At 37.1% G+C, this 16,588-nt stretch overlaps 2 protein-coding genes across 7 annotated transcripts; both read right to left on the bottom strand.

Annotated features, from left to right (window-relative positions):
* Positions 1-289: 289 nt before the first annotated feature.
* On the bottom strand, positions 290-9,009 carry LOC112176318 (protein SENSITIVE TO UV 2). 4 transcript variants are annotated; one of them, XM_024314168.2, is made up of 13 exons: positions 8,691-9,005; positions 8,483-8,572; positions 7,944-7,982; positions 7,330-7,448; positions 7,106-7,173; positions 6,665-7,017; positions 5,851-5,919; positions 4,829-4,911; positions 4,051-4,326; positions 3,860-3,966; positions 2,831-2,988; positions 1,267-1,463; positions 290-793 (listed from the first exon to the last, which is right to left on the bottom strand). In XM_024314168.2, the coding sequence occupies exons 1-13, from the start codon at positions 8,940-8,942 to the stop codon at positions 541-543; spliced, it is 2,064 nt and encodes a 687-aa protein (XP_024169936.1). In that variant the 5' UTR covers positions 8,943-9,005; the 3' UTR covers positions 290-540. The 4 variants fall into 4 exon arrangements, with proteins under 4 accessions (XP_024169936.1, XP_024169937.1, XP_040365995.1 ...); XM_024314169.2 differs by lacking the exon at positions 7,944-7,982 and having other exon boundaries at positions 8,691-9,008; XM_040510061.1 differs by lacking the exon at positions 4,829-4,911 and having other exon boundaries at positions 4,051-4,340; positions 8,691-9,004.
* Positions 9,010-9,818: 809 nt separating this feature from the next.
* LOC112176319 (folate synthesis bifunctional protein, mitochondrial) lies at positions 9,819-15,146 on the bottom strand. Of its 3 annotated transcripts, none has more exons than XM_024314171.2 (6): positions 14,979-15,146; positions 14,782-14,858; positions 14,009-14,317; positions 13,321-13,451; positions 11,033-12,919; positions 9,819-10,142 (listed from the first exon to the last, which is right to left on the bottom strand). In XM_024314171.2, the coding sequence occupies exons 4-5, from the start codon at positions 13,385-13,387 to the stop codon at positions 11,448-11,450; spliced, it is 1,539 nt and encodes a 512-aa protein (XP_024169939.1). In that variant the 5' UTR covers positions 13,388-13,451; positions 14,009-14,317; positions 14,782-14,858; positions 14,979-15,146; the 3' UTR covers positions 9,819-10,142; positions 11,033-11,447. The 3 variants fall into 3 exon arrangements, with proteins under 3 accessions (XP_024169939.1, XP_024169940.1, XP_024169941.1); XM_024314172.2 differs by having other exon boundaries at positions 14,009-14,070; XM_024314173.2 differs by lacking the exon at positions 14,009-14,317.
* Positions 15,147-16,588: the final 1,442 nt, after the last annotated feature.

The following is a 16,588-nucleotide window of genomic DNA, read 5'->3' as shown; positions in this document are numbered from 1 at the left end:
TTCAAATGTACGAATTAATGATCGATTGTGTAAGTGGTTGGCTATGCCACCGGCTAGTTCCACTTTATAATGTAAATGATTGCTCTTTAATTCTGTAATTACGGTTACCCTGCTAAAGTTGTCTTTAATCTCCTATGTGAATAATGGCTTATCTATCACTTGTATTATGAACAAGCCTCAAAATGTTCATCACCCACAAGGACATCTGCCAAGTACGCAAATGGTTTCAGAGCAAAATGATATAATCAGCAAGAAAATGCGTCCCTCCCCAGTTATGATTCACATGAAATAGAGCCAAAATAACCAGTAGAAGCTGATTCTTTTATATACACAGTAACCATGTATTTGATCATTACAACAATTCCATCATACAATGAGCGACCTGACAAAACTTTCCATAGTAACTGGTGCCAGCATATAACAAAATTTCCGGCTTAAGGGCTCATTCTAAGAATTTGCACTGCACAGCTCTGGTGGCAACTTGTATACTGTTGATACCTAGAATTTACAAAAATGTGTACCAAAAGTGCACTAAGGGTTTTAGAATATGTTATCACCTAAATATGTGAACACCCTTTTCTTAAAGACTCTAGCTAGGTCACCAACATCAGATTCCGGCCTGCATTCAAACTTCTCATATATCTGGTCTTTCCGGGACAACCTGCTCGCAACATCAATGGCCAAACTGGCCATGTCTCTGCTGTTTGTTAATACATGCAGGACAGTTGCAGAATATGATGGGTTTGACGCCAATCTGTTAAGCAATATCAAGGCCTCCCGTACCAGCAAGGTCCTGCATAACAACACTCACAATATAAGCAACAATTAAGAGATCAATAAGGTGATTCCATCAGATGCATATATACAGAAATGAATCTGTTCCATACAAAGACATGAAATATCCTTGCAAGATCAAGACAACGACAATTTTTGCAAATTATGTGGGATAACATTTGTAATACACGGTTACAATCTACTAGAATGTAAGTAGAGATATTATAGGGCTAGTCAATGGCATTTTAGTTCAACTAGCATACAACCGGGAAAATGCAAATTTAACAACCAGTCAATATAAGTCAAATTGCATTATCAGAATCATGCAAACACTAGACTTCTGCACGATGTATATTGGCACATAAAATGCAAGGATAAGGCACAAATAGAACTTGGCAAAGTAATGCAGAACTAAGATTATGTGAATCCTGCAACTAAGTAACAATATCAGAGCACAAATTCCAAGGGCACTCAGACACACTTATCAATTACCTTTCTTTGTAAAGCTGATGTTGTTGCTTAGTATTAACTGCTGTCTGATCTGCTTCTGCTGCCAAAACTTGTAATATTAACATTAGAAAGTTTGCATCTTGAAGCAGCTTGTGACTCGCAAGTATTTCAAAGCCAGATATTCCAGATGAGGCTAGGAAAGCCAGTAAAAGAACAGCATTTCGGCAAAGTATCAACTCCTGAAAGTACAAGCATATAAAAGCCATCAATATTTGGTAATACATGTCATTAAAAATAAAATCTTAAACTCCAGGGATAGGATCAAAAGTTCAAAACCCTCCTTCACTAGGATGAGAGAGATTATGAAATGGAAGAGGATAGAACCACCTCCACCTGGAATTATGTAGCTCATAGGCCAAGCAGGCCTCCAATGAACCAATAAGACACATACCCTTTATTGACTAATATGATTGACAAGAGAAAAAAGTGATTGAACAAATTATTTTACTAAATATAAATGGAGTGGGAGTGCATTGCATAGCCCACCAACTTCGGAACAAGACAACAAACCCATCTTCCAGCCAGCCAATAGAAGGTAATGGTAAAAACAACAACCTACAGCCTCTGACTTTTTCACAAGTTCAATATAATATACATAACAAGACAGAACAAACCCACCCTCCAGCCAGCCAATAGACGGTGAAGATAAAAACAATAAGCTACAGCCTCCGACTTTTTGACAAGTTCGACATAATATACATAACATGACAGACGTGAGAAGCAGCCATCAGACAGTCGCGGAGGTAACAATATTGTTATGATGCAGCAGAAGAATGTCACTAATATTTGCTAGCTTGAACCTCCTCATGTAGAGATTTTCAGCAAGGGACCTCTTAATCTCTCGCATTAAATAAATAGGCTGCTCTTAACTTTCACAGGAAATCATTTGGAGTCTACAATCAGGCAACAATGTGCAATCCAACGTCATATAACATGAACTGCAGCATCATGTCATGCAAATTTAAAGACTTGATGATTCACTTTTGAAGTTACATGACAATCTAAGATAACAATTTGTATATGAGGCTTCTATTCTCTTTTGAATAAAAGCAAGAAAGCTTGAACACCTCATCATGAAATTTTATAGTTACATAGAACGATTTGTTGCCCGACTTAACAAAAAACTCCAATTCCCTTTTAACAATGAAAAAAGTAAAATGTAAACACAAGTTTCCAAAAGATATCAAGTAGCCTGTGAACAGATGGGGCCAACTTCAGGTATCTACCTAGATTGAAATCTGAATAAAATCAACTCAAAGGTAGAACCCAAGTAACACAAAGTTCTGTAAAATCAAAGAGGTGAGTGTGGCAACTCAAACACATCGCTCATCGGATCTATCTCATATGACTCTACCTAGATTGAGTATGACAATTCATTTCTCTAATAAAAGTATGTATTGCGTCACCTGACTCTAGTGACACTAATAGATAAATATGCCAACTCATATCTATTACAAGTTTCTTTCACAGACAACAGGTAAGTATATGCATCATGGCTTTACAACCAGAGCAAAAAAAAAAAGGTCATTTACGGTAGGAATGATACCTCTAGACAGTGTCCACAGCAAGCTAGACAATCTGCCAATCCTTGAAGAATCATACAGTACTTTTGAAAAGTCAAAGCATCTTCTGCATTTTCATCCATAGCACCAGCATCCATCTCCTCTTTATAACCGGAACAGAATTTAACCAGTATTTTAGGACCTTCAATTGAGCAAAGAACAATAAGATGTTCAGGGTTTGAGACAGGAATGGCAATACATAAACAGCAAGAATCAAGAAAGCATGTGTCTAACTCTAGTAGTTCAAGTCAAAGAGCTGAGTAGTGGACTGCAATGTTAGCACTAATCAGTACTTTCAGGCTTTACACAACCAAAATACACATGCGGTGAAAGGAAAATATCACCGGTTACAGTACAAAAAAGAAAAGTTGTGATTAACATTTGAGGAATCCCAAAAGAATAAGTATCACAAGAAATCTGTCATCCAAGCATATAGTGACAACAAATAGTAACATTACAGATCAATTTGTAACTATACATAATCTATCCCATGACCTAGGATGAAGTGGTACTCCCCAAGAAAAGTTCCAGACAGAAACATGAATTTTGGAAGCTACAGTGGGGATCGGAGGCTTTGGGACAAAGTCAAAATCTGATAATTATTACAGGATCGGTTTCATTGTGTTTTAGGAGTTACCATTCCCTTTACGGGACAGCTTTCCCAACCAAACTATAATAGTTATACTGGGAAAGCTGCAGCAATTTAGAAGAACCTAAAATGTGACCATCATAGTTTGGTTGTTTGATTGCTAAGGTTTTGCTTTATAACTGCTTTGAATTTTACTATGAGGAAGATATCTTGTCCACCCACAATGGTGATACATTGTTTCAGTAAATGTAAAACACTGGAGAAACAATAAATCGTAACAAGTTCCTATAGTAAATTCCCCACATGATATCTATTATAATAATATTAAGCTGTGCCTACTTGCAACTTTTTAAGAAAAGAAAAAAGAAATGAAAAGAAAAAAAAAAGTAGGACCATACTATAGAAAAAGTTATGTAAAACTTACAATTCAGTAGCATATACAGAAGTTGCACGGCTTGTTTTCGCACCTCAAAACCAGCTTCCTTTGCAAGCAATTTTGCGATCATTTCAAACACCAGTGTCCGGCCAAACCTGTCTCCAATGGAACTTCAGTTAGACGATGTGAAACTGTAACAGATAGAAATTTTGATAGAAAGAGGTTATTTTTATTCTTACATTTCCCTCTCCATAAAAGCATTACTTTTCATTACAATGACATTCATAATAGAGACTGCTTGTAGCCTTAGGGAGTGTTCTGTATTCCTCATGGCAGTTTGTATGATCAACTCAGAAAGTGAAACCCAGTCTACACGAGAAACCAAATTTGCAACACCGTTATTCCAATCTCCACTCTTGCTTTCAGTTTCAGCATAAAAATCCATTCCAAATGGAAGAGAGTCCACATAAGATGTCTGATTCCTTCTTACGAGTCCCTCGACCATGACATTGACCCTGAGTAGAGTGCACTGGAAAGATCAAATCAAAGTTCATAAGCATGCGATAACATTCACCAAAAAGATAAATAACCAAAACAAACAAACAAACAAACAACAACAACAAATGACAAGGCAATCCCGACATTGCACAGGTCATCCTGCCAAACTAATATATATCAGGAAATATATTTTAGTAGATTTAGAAAATGCAACAAAAAACAGAAAGCCAAATAGTTGTTTCTTTTATCACAATAAATCCAAACAACCAAGGCCCAAGAGCGTTCATGCCCTGTCTGATACATCAATAAGACCCGCTTATCCACCCACCATTCCATCACATATGGATCAAACCACTATTAGTAAATGATAAATAATATTATTCTAACAGAAAATCATTTAAACACCACAAAGGCGCAGTCAAAGGGGCGAATCATCAATAGCATATGCAATCAATACATTTCTAGCTCCTGCAAAATCAAAAGGAATACATGAGGTTTTATGAAGCAGAGTATATGTACCTTCCTTCTACTTGCCTTTCTAGACTTAGAAGGTGCTTAAGAAACACATGTAGTATATGTAGAGATGCCTGGACAATGACAACCTATGCCAAAATGAACCAACTCATCAACAAACTGCAAGAAGCAGACTGAAAGAACTGAATGAAACACTTACAATAGTGAACTAAAGCAACATTATAAAAAGTGAGATACAAGTAGTTCGCAATGTTATTTTTCCGGTCTCTAATGCATAGAATGATATGAAAAGGTAAAGGAGCTCGCAAGCACAAATACTCTGTCCAAACAAGGATTATCATTTTGTAATACAGGAGGAAAACTGATTGAGAAAGAAGAAACCTCAATCGTTAAAAATGTCTTTCAGATGCCAAACAAGACAATGAAGGGTTGCAACTACAGTTCACATTATCAGAAAGTCAATATATGTGTGTGTCTGCGTGTGTAGAGAGAGAGAGAGAGAGAGAGAGTTATCAGTCTCAAGTTTTTTATCAATGGTTAAAGATTTGAAGATATTGACGGTACCAATAGTGGTGTCCATCTAGAATTAGATTTTAGAATAGATGGAATTAGCAGTAAAATATGGGACATTGATCATAGTTCTTATAATACATTTGACAACTGTATAATCCATCCATATGGAGACAAAAGTATAAGCCAACAACTAATTTTCAGATAAGGTTTAGGTGAGTTTAACATGACAGGAATAGCATATTCAAATCCATTACAGAGTATCCATTGCTAGAGTAACCTTTGCATACCAAATTTATGTTAAGAGAAAAAGGTTTATATATCATGTGATCAAATAACTGAGCTTTGGTATTTGGCCCAAGTTACTATTATACCTAGCCCGAACGCCCAGTCCTTAAGACTAAAGAGACACAGTTAGCAATCAACATTCCCAAGTAATACGGCGCATCCACCAGTATTAAATTTGGGTGGGGGGGTGGAACACAGAAACGATTAAATTAGAATGTCTGACATACCATTGGTTCAAGGAGTCAAACCATATTAACTATCCAACTCACATTTTTAAGACTGCAGAGGTCGACTAGTGGTTGAAACAGAGCATCCAACTTCATCATTCCATTATTGACCTACAATAAGACAATCAAATTAAAGCTAAACAAAATACTCATATACAAGATAAAACAAGGGATTCAACATCACTAATGAATACATCTAACAATTGTTCTCCTGTTTATTAAGTCATGTATAAGAAAACTTAGCTCAATCACCATGAGCAGTTTTACCAAAGAATGTCTGTTGACTACTACGGAAAACTTGTCGCAATAAAGGAGAATGGTACCCATTAGTGACACACAGCATACTATTAAATTGGTTTTCAACAAACAATAGTGCCACAACCAATCATGTATCCTCCATGAACCCAAGCCAAACCCAGTTCATATATGGGTGACAACAAATAAATTCAAACCAAAAGAAACCATAGCAGAAATACTGACAGGTTCACTACTTTATTTCCAAATCAATCCCTTAATCCTACAAAAGATGAAATGATGCCAGGAACATATGTGGCAGCACCCTTTTCTAAATACTAATTGTTTATTGTTAGCCAAATAAATCTTCAATACTCTCATTCTGATGTATTGAACTTTTGAGATGACAGCAACAGAAAACAAAAAACTTCTACCCTCCTCCTTGATCCCTTCCCAAACTAACCATCATAAACCTTGAAAACTTTGATAGGCATTCATAATCAACAGATCTAAGGTTCAGCAGAACTTCTAAGAAACTAAAATTTGGGACTTAATTTGTATGCTAGGGTTCAAGGTATTTCCTGTCTAAAAAGATATATGAAATTGTATAGTATAAGAGTACCTTGGTCAAGACAGAATAAAGATGAGACACTTTTGCAACTTCTGGGTTACGAGATATGTGCATATTCTGTGAAGCTGCAATACAAGAGCCTTCATCTCCTGCAGTGTCCATTCTCAGTTTAGAGGATATATTCATGCCAATGCACCCAGAAAGAGAATGGAAATCTGTTTGGCAAGCCATAAGCAAATTGGATATGACATTTTTTCCCAACTCTTGTTCATTTGGAGATCCCCAGATAGCTAGCAATTTCTTGGAGAGGTTATCAGAAATATGCTGGTCATCATTATGGATTGCTTGGGCAGAAGCACTAGTTTCATCAGTTTGAACGCCTGTGGCTTTAGAGGTTGACTCACCTAGCACAAAACAAAATAAATAAAAATGTAAGAAAAGTATTACCACAAGAAAATAAATTGATTGACGATGATCTCTTACTCAACTTACCAATATGAACCTGAGAACTAGGCTGATGACTTGAACCTCTTGCCATTTGTAATTGTACAGAAGATTCCCTGCCACCATGGGACCATGATTAGAAATAAGATAAATGCACCCCTCAGGGTCATTAGTATACTATATAATGGGCAGTAGACTGAAATACCATTGGTCTAAACTTTAAACTTGCACCATATAAGACCGACGCCCTGTGACAGAAAGGTTATACTTACAAGTTTGCACTATCAGAGTTCCTAGCAGCTCCATCTTTCTTTTCATTCCTTGAGAGTACAAACTGAAGCTGTTCATCTTTTTTGTCTCTTTCCTTCTTCAGTTCTGAGCACTCTTGTTCCTGCAAGTATAGCAAGATTTATTGAATACAACATCCCAAGAATTATCTCAGAGACAATAATGAGAAACAGGATCTATTAGAAAGGGGTACTATCAGAAATAGAAAACTGAATGCAACTTCACATGCAACACTGGCAGTGGCAAATAGATAAAAGCTGGACAGAACGCCCCATTTAAAAAAGGAAAAAACTTGACTGCATGGTATACACTGGATATAAATGAAAGCATACAAAAGAAAAAGAATGCATGTGGATCTCTGTACTGCCAATCATTAGTTAAAAACTCAGCTGACAAATATATGCACTTACCCCAGTACAGACAAAGGTATAATGGAACAAACAAAACTAGAATATATAGCAATATAGGAACAACTCACCTATAGGAAAATCTACCAAAAGTACATATGAGTAGGCCATAAAATGATTACAAAACAAAGAGCAAAACTCGTCTCGTTATGCATCTTTAATAGAGAAATAAAAACAAAAAACAGACTTACATAATCTGAAAGCTGCTTCAAGACATGCCCAAGCTCCATCTGCAATTAACATTCATCAAACTTTAGTAAGGAAACAATAAAAAAAAATGTATATTGTTTATCCCTGAAATATAAAAATAAATAAATTCAGCAACTATCTAAAACCAGAGAGACTCAAGTTCTTTGGAATGCAAGAAAACAAAGGTGTACAAACACTTGTTGTTCTTCAATCCCAGGTCATAGCACCAACTATAGCAAAAAAGTACACGTAACATATAATTCAAACTAAAATTGATGAGTAACCAGAAAAGCATAACATTTTCTTTTTCAACAACAAAAATCTCTAGGAGAACAATGACTCCTCGACATGGATGTTCCTGCATTTCCCAACTAACCAGAAATGTTTGGTTAACCGTGGCCAAAATGCTCCATAAAACTCAACACTAAGTCACCAACACACATTTTATAACAAATTAATCAAAAAAAAGAAAAAGAAAAAAAACTTGCACATTTCCTGTATAGACACACAAACATGTAGAGAAATGCAATAAATCCCTAACCTTCAAGCGCCCGATTTCGTGTTCCTTATCACATCCAGAGTTGCCCGAAACACAAGGAGGCAATGCGGAAGAAGAAGAAGCAGCAGCCATCTGTGAAATCAAAGATGCACAAGAAGCAATACATTACTCAAATATTTTCCATATATCTACAAGCAAAGAAGAACTCACCAAATCAAATCCATATATCTACAAGGAACGAATCCCTAACCTTCAAGCGCCCAATTTCGGGATTCTTGTCGAGCCTCTGGGAGGTCCAAACACGTGGCGGCAATGCGGAGGAAGAGGAGACGGCGTTGGAGCGCTGGGAGAGGTGGCGCGGAGGCGAGTAGGTAATCGAAGAGGACGGCGGCGGTTCCGGTTTTAACGGCGGCTGAGAATCGGAGATGACGCGCTCTTGTACTTGGATGAGTTCTTCGACGAAAGCCGCGTCGTCCCAATCTTCTAATCCCTCGTCCTCCATCCTCGATCACTCGCCCTCACATTCACACTTTCAAAGGGGAACCGGCAATGGCTACCAGGGCTTAATATCATCCTTTTGGCGCTTGGGCATTTTTGTTCAGATTTCCGATAATACCCTTATCACACGTGCTTTGCACGTGACAATTTTTTTTTTTTAAATTATTATTATTTTTATTCTTTTTTTTAGAGAAATTGACTTTTGGATGTCCCTCTCGTCTGCAACTCATGGCACAAGTCGAGTGTGTTTGGTGCTTTTAAGAAAAGCTGGTTTTTGATTATTTCTGAGAATAAGTGGCTGAAAAGCAAAGCAAAGTAATCCTTAATGCTCTGTGCTGGCCAAAGTTTTGCATTTACAGAGTTTTTACCCCTACTCGAGCGAAAGGGTCTCGGGCGGAGCCATTGTACTATAAGTCAAGAAGAAATGGAGAAACATCGGTGCTGTTGTTAAGATGGGAGTGGCTAGTAGCAAGGGAAATGCTGTTTAGATGGAGCTCATCCAGTTTTTAAAGGAAGAAGCCTTCAGTTTTGTTTCGGATGTTTCCCTGCATTAGGGTTTTGTCACTTTTGCGTTTGCCAGATGATTTATTGATTTTAAGCATTTTAGGGTTACTGTGGAAATGAAGGGCTAGTGGAAGATGTTGGAGCAATTGCATTTGGGCGGCATCTTAAAGAAAATTGTGACACTTTTGAGGCACCAATTGATACACAACGGACAAAATAATTGTTTGCAATGAAAAAAGATTGTTTCTGAGAAACCATTGGACGAGATCATGGTGCAGATTGGAATCCACTGCAAGCATTTCATGGGTCTAAGAATTATTTATGCCCTATGTTGGTGAAGTAGAAGCATCAACTAATGTAGTGCCACACTAGAATAAAAAGCTGAATCAATGACACAGTGCTTTGTAGTAAAATAACCCCCACTGGAATTCCAAATTTTTGTAATCCAAAAGGCAAACTGAGAATGGACAGCAATATTCAACTTCTGGTAAGGAAAAGCTTAAATTCGTTCAACAATTCTGTTGTTCAAATACAATGCATCATTAAAACTTATTGCTTCAACAATTCAGTTGTTCAAAGACAATTCATTTTCTCTAACATCATGTTAGAATCCACCAAGAATGAAAGCTTGCGAGCTCCAAGAACTAATAGTTGATCAATTCCCACATGCTCAGTAGATGATGCAAAAGGGTACTATCTGCTGCAGTGGACAGGAAGGAAAAACGAAATAAAAGATCAACATTGCATTTTTTGGGCAAAAGTAAGAATTGCAACAACCATTCGAAAGAAAGCTAAAATAAGAACTAATTTTGTAAGAAACAAATTCTTGGTGATAAAATCAGTAAGAACTCCAATGAGAAAGTTTGGATCATCAAATAAGCCACGTATACACACACACAATGAAGGACTCCTATTATCAGAGTTGTGGAAGCACCCAGAGCCAAAGCAACTCCTAGTGTAGAATCAGAGTTAGCAATAAAATTGTGGTTCCTTGCACCATTATCATAGCTGATCATCAATAATTAAACACAATCAAACACTTGGTTCTATGTATGCATCGTGCCCTAGTTACTTGGCACCAAAACACTTGGTTCGATGAGAAGCTTTTTAGCAACTAAACATAGAACGAGTTCCAAATCAAAAATTCAAAATGGAGGTCAAGCTGGCAAAACAGAACTTCAAGAGAGATGACTCTTATCTTTAATAAAAAATAACAAAATAATAAATATCATTTAAAAAAGATCAAAAGAACAATGAATAAAAAAGATAACTAATGAGAGTGAACTGTTCTGAATAGCTTCATGAACAAGAAGAACATGAATTGCTATATCCATATTCAATGAAAAGTTGTGAAAAAAAATGAAAAAGAAAATAATACTTAAACTTACTGGGACTTGAAAATACAACTACCAAGTTTTGTGATCAAACTCAAATGACCTATTCAGAAGAATCATACCTAACCTTTTAAAAAGAAATACCAACAAATTCAAGCTTACCCATTATCCATAGTCTAAATACAAATCCACTAAAACAACTCCATAAGGAGAAAGATAGGGAGACTGAATATCGAAGAAATTGAAAGAGAATTACCCGTTGTTTTTGAGAAACAGAGATTCAATTCAGGTGAAACTGCAGAGACAGCCAAAGACAGTTGGAGACATCATTGTTGGCAGCTGGGGTTTGGGGATCAAGCAAAGGCTGGAATTGCTATAATGATATTAAATTTCTATTATGGCTCGGTTAAACCCAATGGATAAAAATTATCTTAACTTTTTTAGGGACACCTTATCCCACAAAAATGGGGTGGATTGGATAAAAAACAAGCCAATCCAACATCGTAGTCCAAACATTTACTTTACCCAGCCAACAAATGGTCACTAACAGCTTAACCAGCATAAGGAGAACAAAATGATGTTTCCATGTTGGTATTTCATGTCAGATATTGAAACAGGAAGTATAAAAATACCAATAGCACCCTTTACTGAAGAGATAAAAAAACTTATGCTTATTGAGGAAAAGATCTCTTCCGTCTCAGCATAGCATCACATAGCTTCACAGCATCTAGATTATCCCTCACATTGTGCACTCTTACAATATTTGCTCCGCCCAAAACTCCAGCAGTGACAGAAGCAACAGTAGCAGGATCCCTCTCAATCGCAGCCTTGCGATTACATATTTCACCTAAGAATTTCTTTCTCGAAGACCCAATCATTATGGGTGCATGAGATAATGCCAAACTTTTCCTCCCAATTTCCTCTTGAATATGTGGTAACCCCATTAAGATATCCAGATTCTGTTCAGTATTCTTTGAAAATCCAATTCCAGGGTCAATGATTATCCTCCAAGCTGGGATACCTAATACTTCTGCATCTCTCACCCTCAATAATAGCTCGGAGGCAACCTGCTTACAAACATCATCATATTGAAGGTTTTCACTGTTCTGCATTGTAGAAGGATCCCCCCTCATGTGCATTGCAATGTAAGGTACCCTAAGGCCTGCAACAACATTAAGCATGTTAGAGTCCAACTGACCAGCAGATACATCATTTACAATATGAGCCCCTTTACTAACTGCTTCAGAAGCAACTTCTGAATAAAATGTATCCACAGATATAAGCTTGCCCTCTACTTCAGGCATCCGAACAACTGCTTCTAGGACTGGGATTAGTCTATCCAATTCTTGTTCAACTGAAATTCTAGAAGCCATTGGCCGCGTTGACTGTGCACCAATATCAATCATATCTGCCCCTTCTGAAATCATCAATCGAACCTGAGAAACCGCTGCCTCCACAGACTCAAATTTTCCTCCATCACTAAAACTATCTGGAGTCAGATTAAGGATTCCCATGACTGAGGTTTTCATTGACCAGTCCCACAAGCCATTTCCAATGGGCAAAACCCTCTTGAGACCTTCTTTTCCAATGAGGGAATCACCGCCCAACTTCTCCCAAGACTCAAAAAGCCCACCAGAATGCATGGAGAAAGAATGCCAACAAGCAACTACATCACTATCAATAGCTGATCCCAGCAAATCCAATAATGGGGCTATTACAAATGGTCTTTCCCAAATTCTTTCATGAGGGATTGTAAGAATCTCAGATCTGACTCTTAACTTCCCGTAAAACAATATATCCAAGTCAATAGGCCTGGGACCATACCTTATACCTTGGGTACGACCCATGTCCTTTTCAATTTTCTTCAGTGCTCCTAAGAGCTCATGAGGCCCAAGTTTTGTAACCGCTCTAACTGCAGAGTTTAAAAAGTTAGGCTGATCAGTTACGTAGGCTGGTGCTGTCTCATACAAACAGCCATGTCTTGTTATTTGCACGCCTGATTTTTTCATTAACTGCAAGGCTTCATTGAAATTATGTAGTCTGTCACCCACATTGCTTCCCAAAGCAATCACTACTTCCTGATCTTGAGAATGGACTTCTACTGGGGAGTTTGGGCTTGAATGTATAAAGGCAAAACATGATGCTGCATTGAAGATGAAAGAAAGTATCAGGAAAGAGGCTTCGGTAAACTTTATTGGAACCAGTCCATATCCGTCAAATTTTCCCCGTGAATTATTTCCATTTACATGCATAGGTCTCTTCACAATTATAAGACTACTAACTGCACAACTACCACCAACCTCTGCAAATACTTTAACTAAAGCTCACACAGTTAGGTAGGAGACTCCAACATAATTTGCATACACTACATCAAGTCATTGTCCCAAGAAACTTTTGTGTTCTGACAAGAATGTTGTGCGACTCCAACGACAGACACATACAACGGTTCAAAAATTCTATCCAAGTTTGAGCATCATATTTTACTTAGAATTTTCTATCTAACTATCAAAGACTATCCAATGAGTAACGTGAATTTAGATTTACCTTGAAAATACTTTTTGGCACCATTTAATCGACTTATGTCGGGCAGAAGCTGCTTGAATATATGCATGTTAACAGAGGCTAAGCTAAGCTTCAAGGTGAAGTGGCAATCAATATGCTTCCCTCCAAAGTCTCTGCATTTACATAATGCAAACAGTATTAGCCACTTGCTTACGAGAAAAAAGTCAACCATTATTTAGGAATGCAGCCCGGATTTCTAAATGGGGTTGGCTGAACCTCTAAACTGTGGGAGTGTGTGTGTGTGTTGAAATTTTCAGTGATTCTGTTCATGTAGGCAGTATCAATTGTTCCTTTGACATAACCCTAAAACGGTGAAACAAAACCTGTAATAATAAACTAGTATGTGAGGAGAGACAGGAGAGAGTAACAATACAAGTCCAATCACAAGAGAAACAAAAGCAGTTAAGAATTTCATATTGCCAACGACAGTGCAGTTAAGATAAACTATGAGCATTTGATAAACTAATGTAAAACCCATGAATTAAACCCAAACCTAGTCCTAAATAAGACGGCTACTCCAGCTGAAACAAAAGACTGGCAAAGAAGGCAAAGGCCTATCTGGGTTTTAAAAGCACTATGTGGACAAAGAAAGAAACTGAAATGATTGACAAAAATAATAGTGAAATAAAACAAAAACTAATCCAGTTGTGATGCAAAGAAGCAGATTTACCTCCATCAACAACGAACACGGCGGCCACGTTTGGTGAACAAGAGCAGAGATTGGGTGGCATTCTGATGAAGATGAAGAGCAGTGGCGGAATCAGGATCTGAAAATGGGGTGGGCTAATAACTAAGCTACATACAAAATTTGTGAACTTCTATTTTTTTGAGATTTGGAACCCAGTGCGATCTTAGTCACATTTCTACTCCCACTCCCAATCTCATTCCCACTACCACTTGATGGAGTATCACTTGTAAACCATGACAAAAGATTTTTGTATCGCTTGGATTTTCGGTAATCCGTCATTTAAATCAATACCTATAATATTATATATGTACCAATATTAGAATAATATGCACATTTATATATGCACACACACACACACTATATATACACACACATTTCATTATACACATTCCAAGCACAAGTGCAAAACGTCAACAGATGATGAGATGAAGAAAGCAATTTCATTTGACCAAACATAATTATCCAATTGACCATTGACCAAACATAATCATCCAATTGAGTGTATGGCCAATTCCCTTTGACCCTTTCTGTCTTTCTGACTCTTTCATATAAATGATATAATCAAACAACTGAACAAGCCGCAAAGCATATAAATGAAGATGCAACCAGCCAAGCTCCCTAAACGGCCACACTCGAATTCCTTGATTCAAACGAAAGATTACCAATCCTATCTAATTATCCGGAAGCTGAATGCAGTTTCTGCAATTTAAAGCAAAATAGGAATTCAGAAAAATGAATCAGATACAAAATCGAACCTGTATATAGGGAGTTAAAAGCGAAAGCTGCAAAGCCCAACCGAACTGAACACCCGCGGCTACTGTACAGCTGAGACCTGAGAATTAGAGTCATCAGAGTGCAAAAACACAGAGGCAAGATACTCAATTTCAAGCAAAACCCATCAATTTTAATATGAAATTCAAAGTGCTTGACTGCTTGTTCGATAAATTCGTACCTGTACTGAGTTGAACGAACTGGGTTCATGAAATTTCAGATGAGACATGAGAGACTGAGAGTCGAGAGAGTCTCTAAGGAGTGAAGAACGAAGGCGGCTCTTGGAGTCTTGGCTGAGGAGTGAGGAATGAAGTCGCACGTATCTTTTTCTTTTTTCTTTTTTCTTTTTTCTTTTTTCTATGGGCTTAGGGGTAAGATATTCATATACTCAATACTTGAGGTATTTTAAAAATAAATGTAAATGTAAACTGAGGTGAATTATAAATGTAAGAGAAAATAATAAAGAAAAGAAAACAAGAGAAAAAAAAATTAAATTGGCTTAAGGAGAATCAAAACCTAGATGTATCAACTGTATTTGAACATTTCAAGCATCCAAGAACCACCGTGATACACTGCTGTAATGTTTTAGGTTTTAACAGTATATTACTACTAATACTTTAAAACTACTAGCGGGCGTTTAGAAACATATGGGCCTAAGGTAAAGGCCTCATTGGCCTCGCCTCAAATCTGACATGTCTATATTACACCATTGTCGCCTTAAACTCATTAACACGTAGCAAAGTACAATTATATGAGTGCTGGGTATTGTACGTATCTTTGTCATGAAGTGTATCTAATTAGAGAAAGACTTGGGTGGGGCACCCGCACTGACACGTGGTGCGGCAGACCAATCACTGCCCAGCAGGTCTTTTGGGTATTGTACATTTAAAGAGCAGGGGCAGTTTCGGAAAAAATGAAAAAATTTATTTCTTCTGATTGGGTGGCCCTAAAGCCACGTGGTGGGGAAACCCCCACCTAAGAATTTCTCATCTAATGTCAAATCATCCAAGTTATGAAGTAAAAAATATCTATCTCTTCCTTGGATAACATCCAACTATCATGATCCATAAAATCTATGAAATTTCTCTCATTCCAAGTCGATATAACCGGAGATAATGGTGATAGACACCACATATGTCACACTTCCATTACCCATAAAGCATGCATATCAGTTTCTTTCTTCACCTACACCTTGGACATGTGCCATCAATTGGTAATATAGATCTCACATTTCATGTTAGGTAAGATATTCTCTAACGCCCTTCATAAGAAAAGCTTGTTATTTTCTGGCACACTCAAACTTGGAAGTTGGAACACTTGCTTATATGGATAAATTGTTAAACTTATTATAAGTACAAACACTGATGTACTATTTTGTTAGATGATACATAATAATTCTTATTCATATATCATTCAGCTCCTATTTTGTTAGATGCTACTAGACTGTGTGTTGATCAATTAACATTATAAAAATTATCCATGGGTTCTAATATTGGAACGTTCCTTTGATCTAGTTTTTAATGTTCTGAGTTTTGGTATAGCACACTCATCAAATATTTGAATATTATATATAAGCCAGAAGTATCTTTAGAGTGGTGAATACAACTAGATTTCATAGTGCGAATGTAAGTCAAAAGTTAGAATAAATGGGTAGTATGAGATTTTGAAAATGATTCACTATATATTTATATTTTGGTACAATTTGGGTTTATTTATACTCTGTTATCGTTGGATGATTCCAACTGGATTTTAGCCCCTAATTTATTGATGCATGAGTGATTGAACCCTCGA

Source organism: Rosa chinensis, chromosome 7 (genome assembly GCF_002994745.2).
Source record: "Rosa chinensis cultivar Old Blush chromosome 7, RchiOBHm-V2, whole genome shotgun sequence".
NCBI classification, from domain to species: Eukaryota; Viridiplantae; Streptophyta; class Magnoliopsida; order Rosales; family Rosaceae; genus Rosa; species Rosa chinensis.
This window is presented reverse-complemented; position numbering and strand designations above follow the sequence as displayed.

Coding starts and splice junctions, on each gene's coding strand:
- LOC112176318 (XM_024314168.2), bottom strand. CDS start 8,942: ATGGAGGACGAGGGATTAGAAGATTGGGACGACGCGGCTTTCGTCGAA. Junction 7,983..8,482: donor ACGAAATCGGGCGCTTGAAG/GTTAGGGATTTA, acceptor TGTTAATTGCAG/ATGGAGCTTGGGCATGTCTT. Junction 7,449..7,943: donor TGAAGCAGCTTTCAGATTAT/GTAAGTCTGTTT, acceptor CTATACTTGCAG/GAACAAGAGTGCTCAGAACT.
- LOC112176319 (XM_024314171.2), bottom strand. CDS start 13,387: ATGCATATATTCAAGCAGCTTCTGCCCGACATAAGTCGATTAAATGGT. Junction 12,920..13,320: donor TGCCAAAAAGTATTTTCAAG/GTAAATCTAAAT, acceptor TCTTCAATGCAG/CATCATGTTTTGCCTTTATA.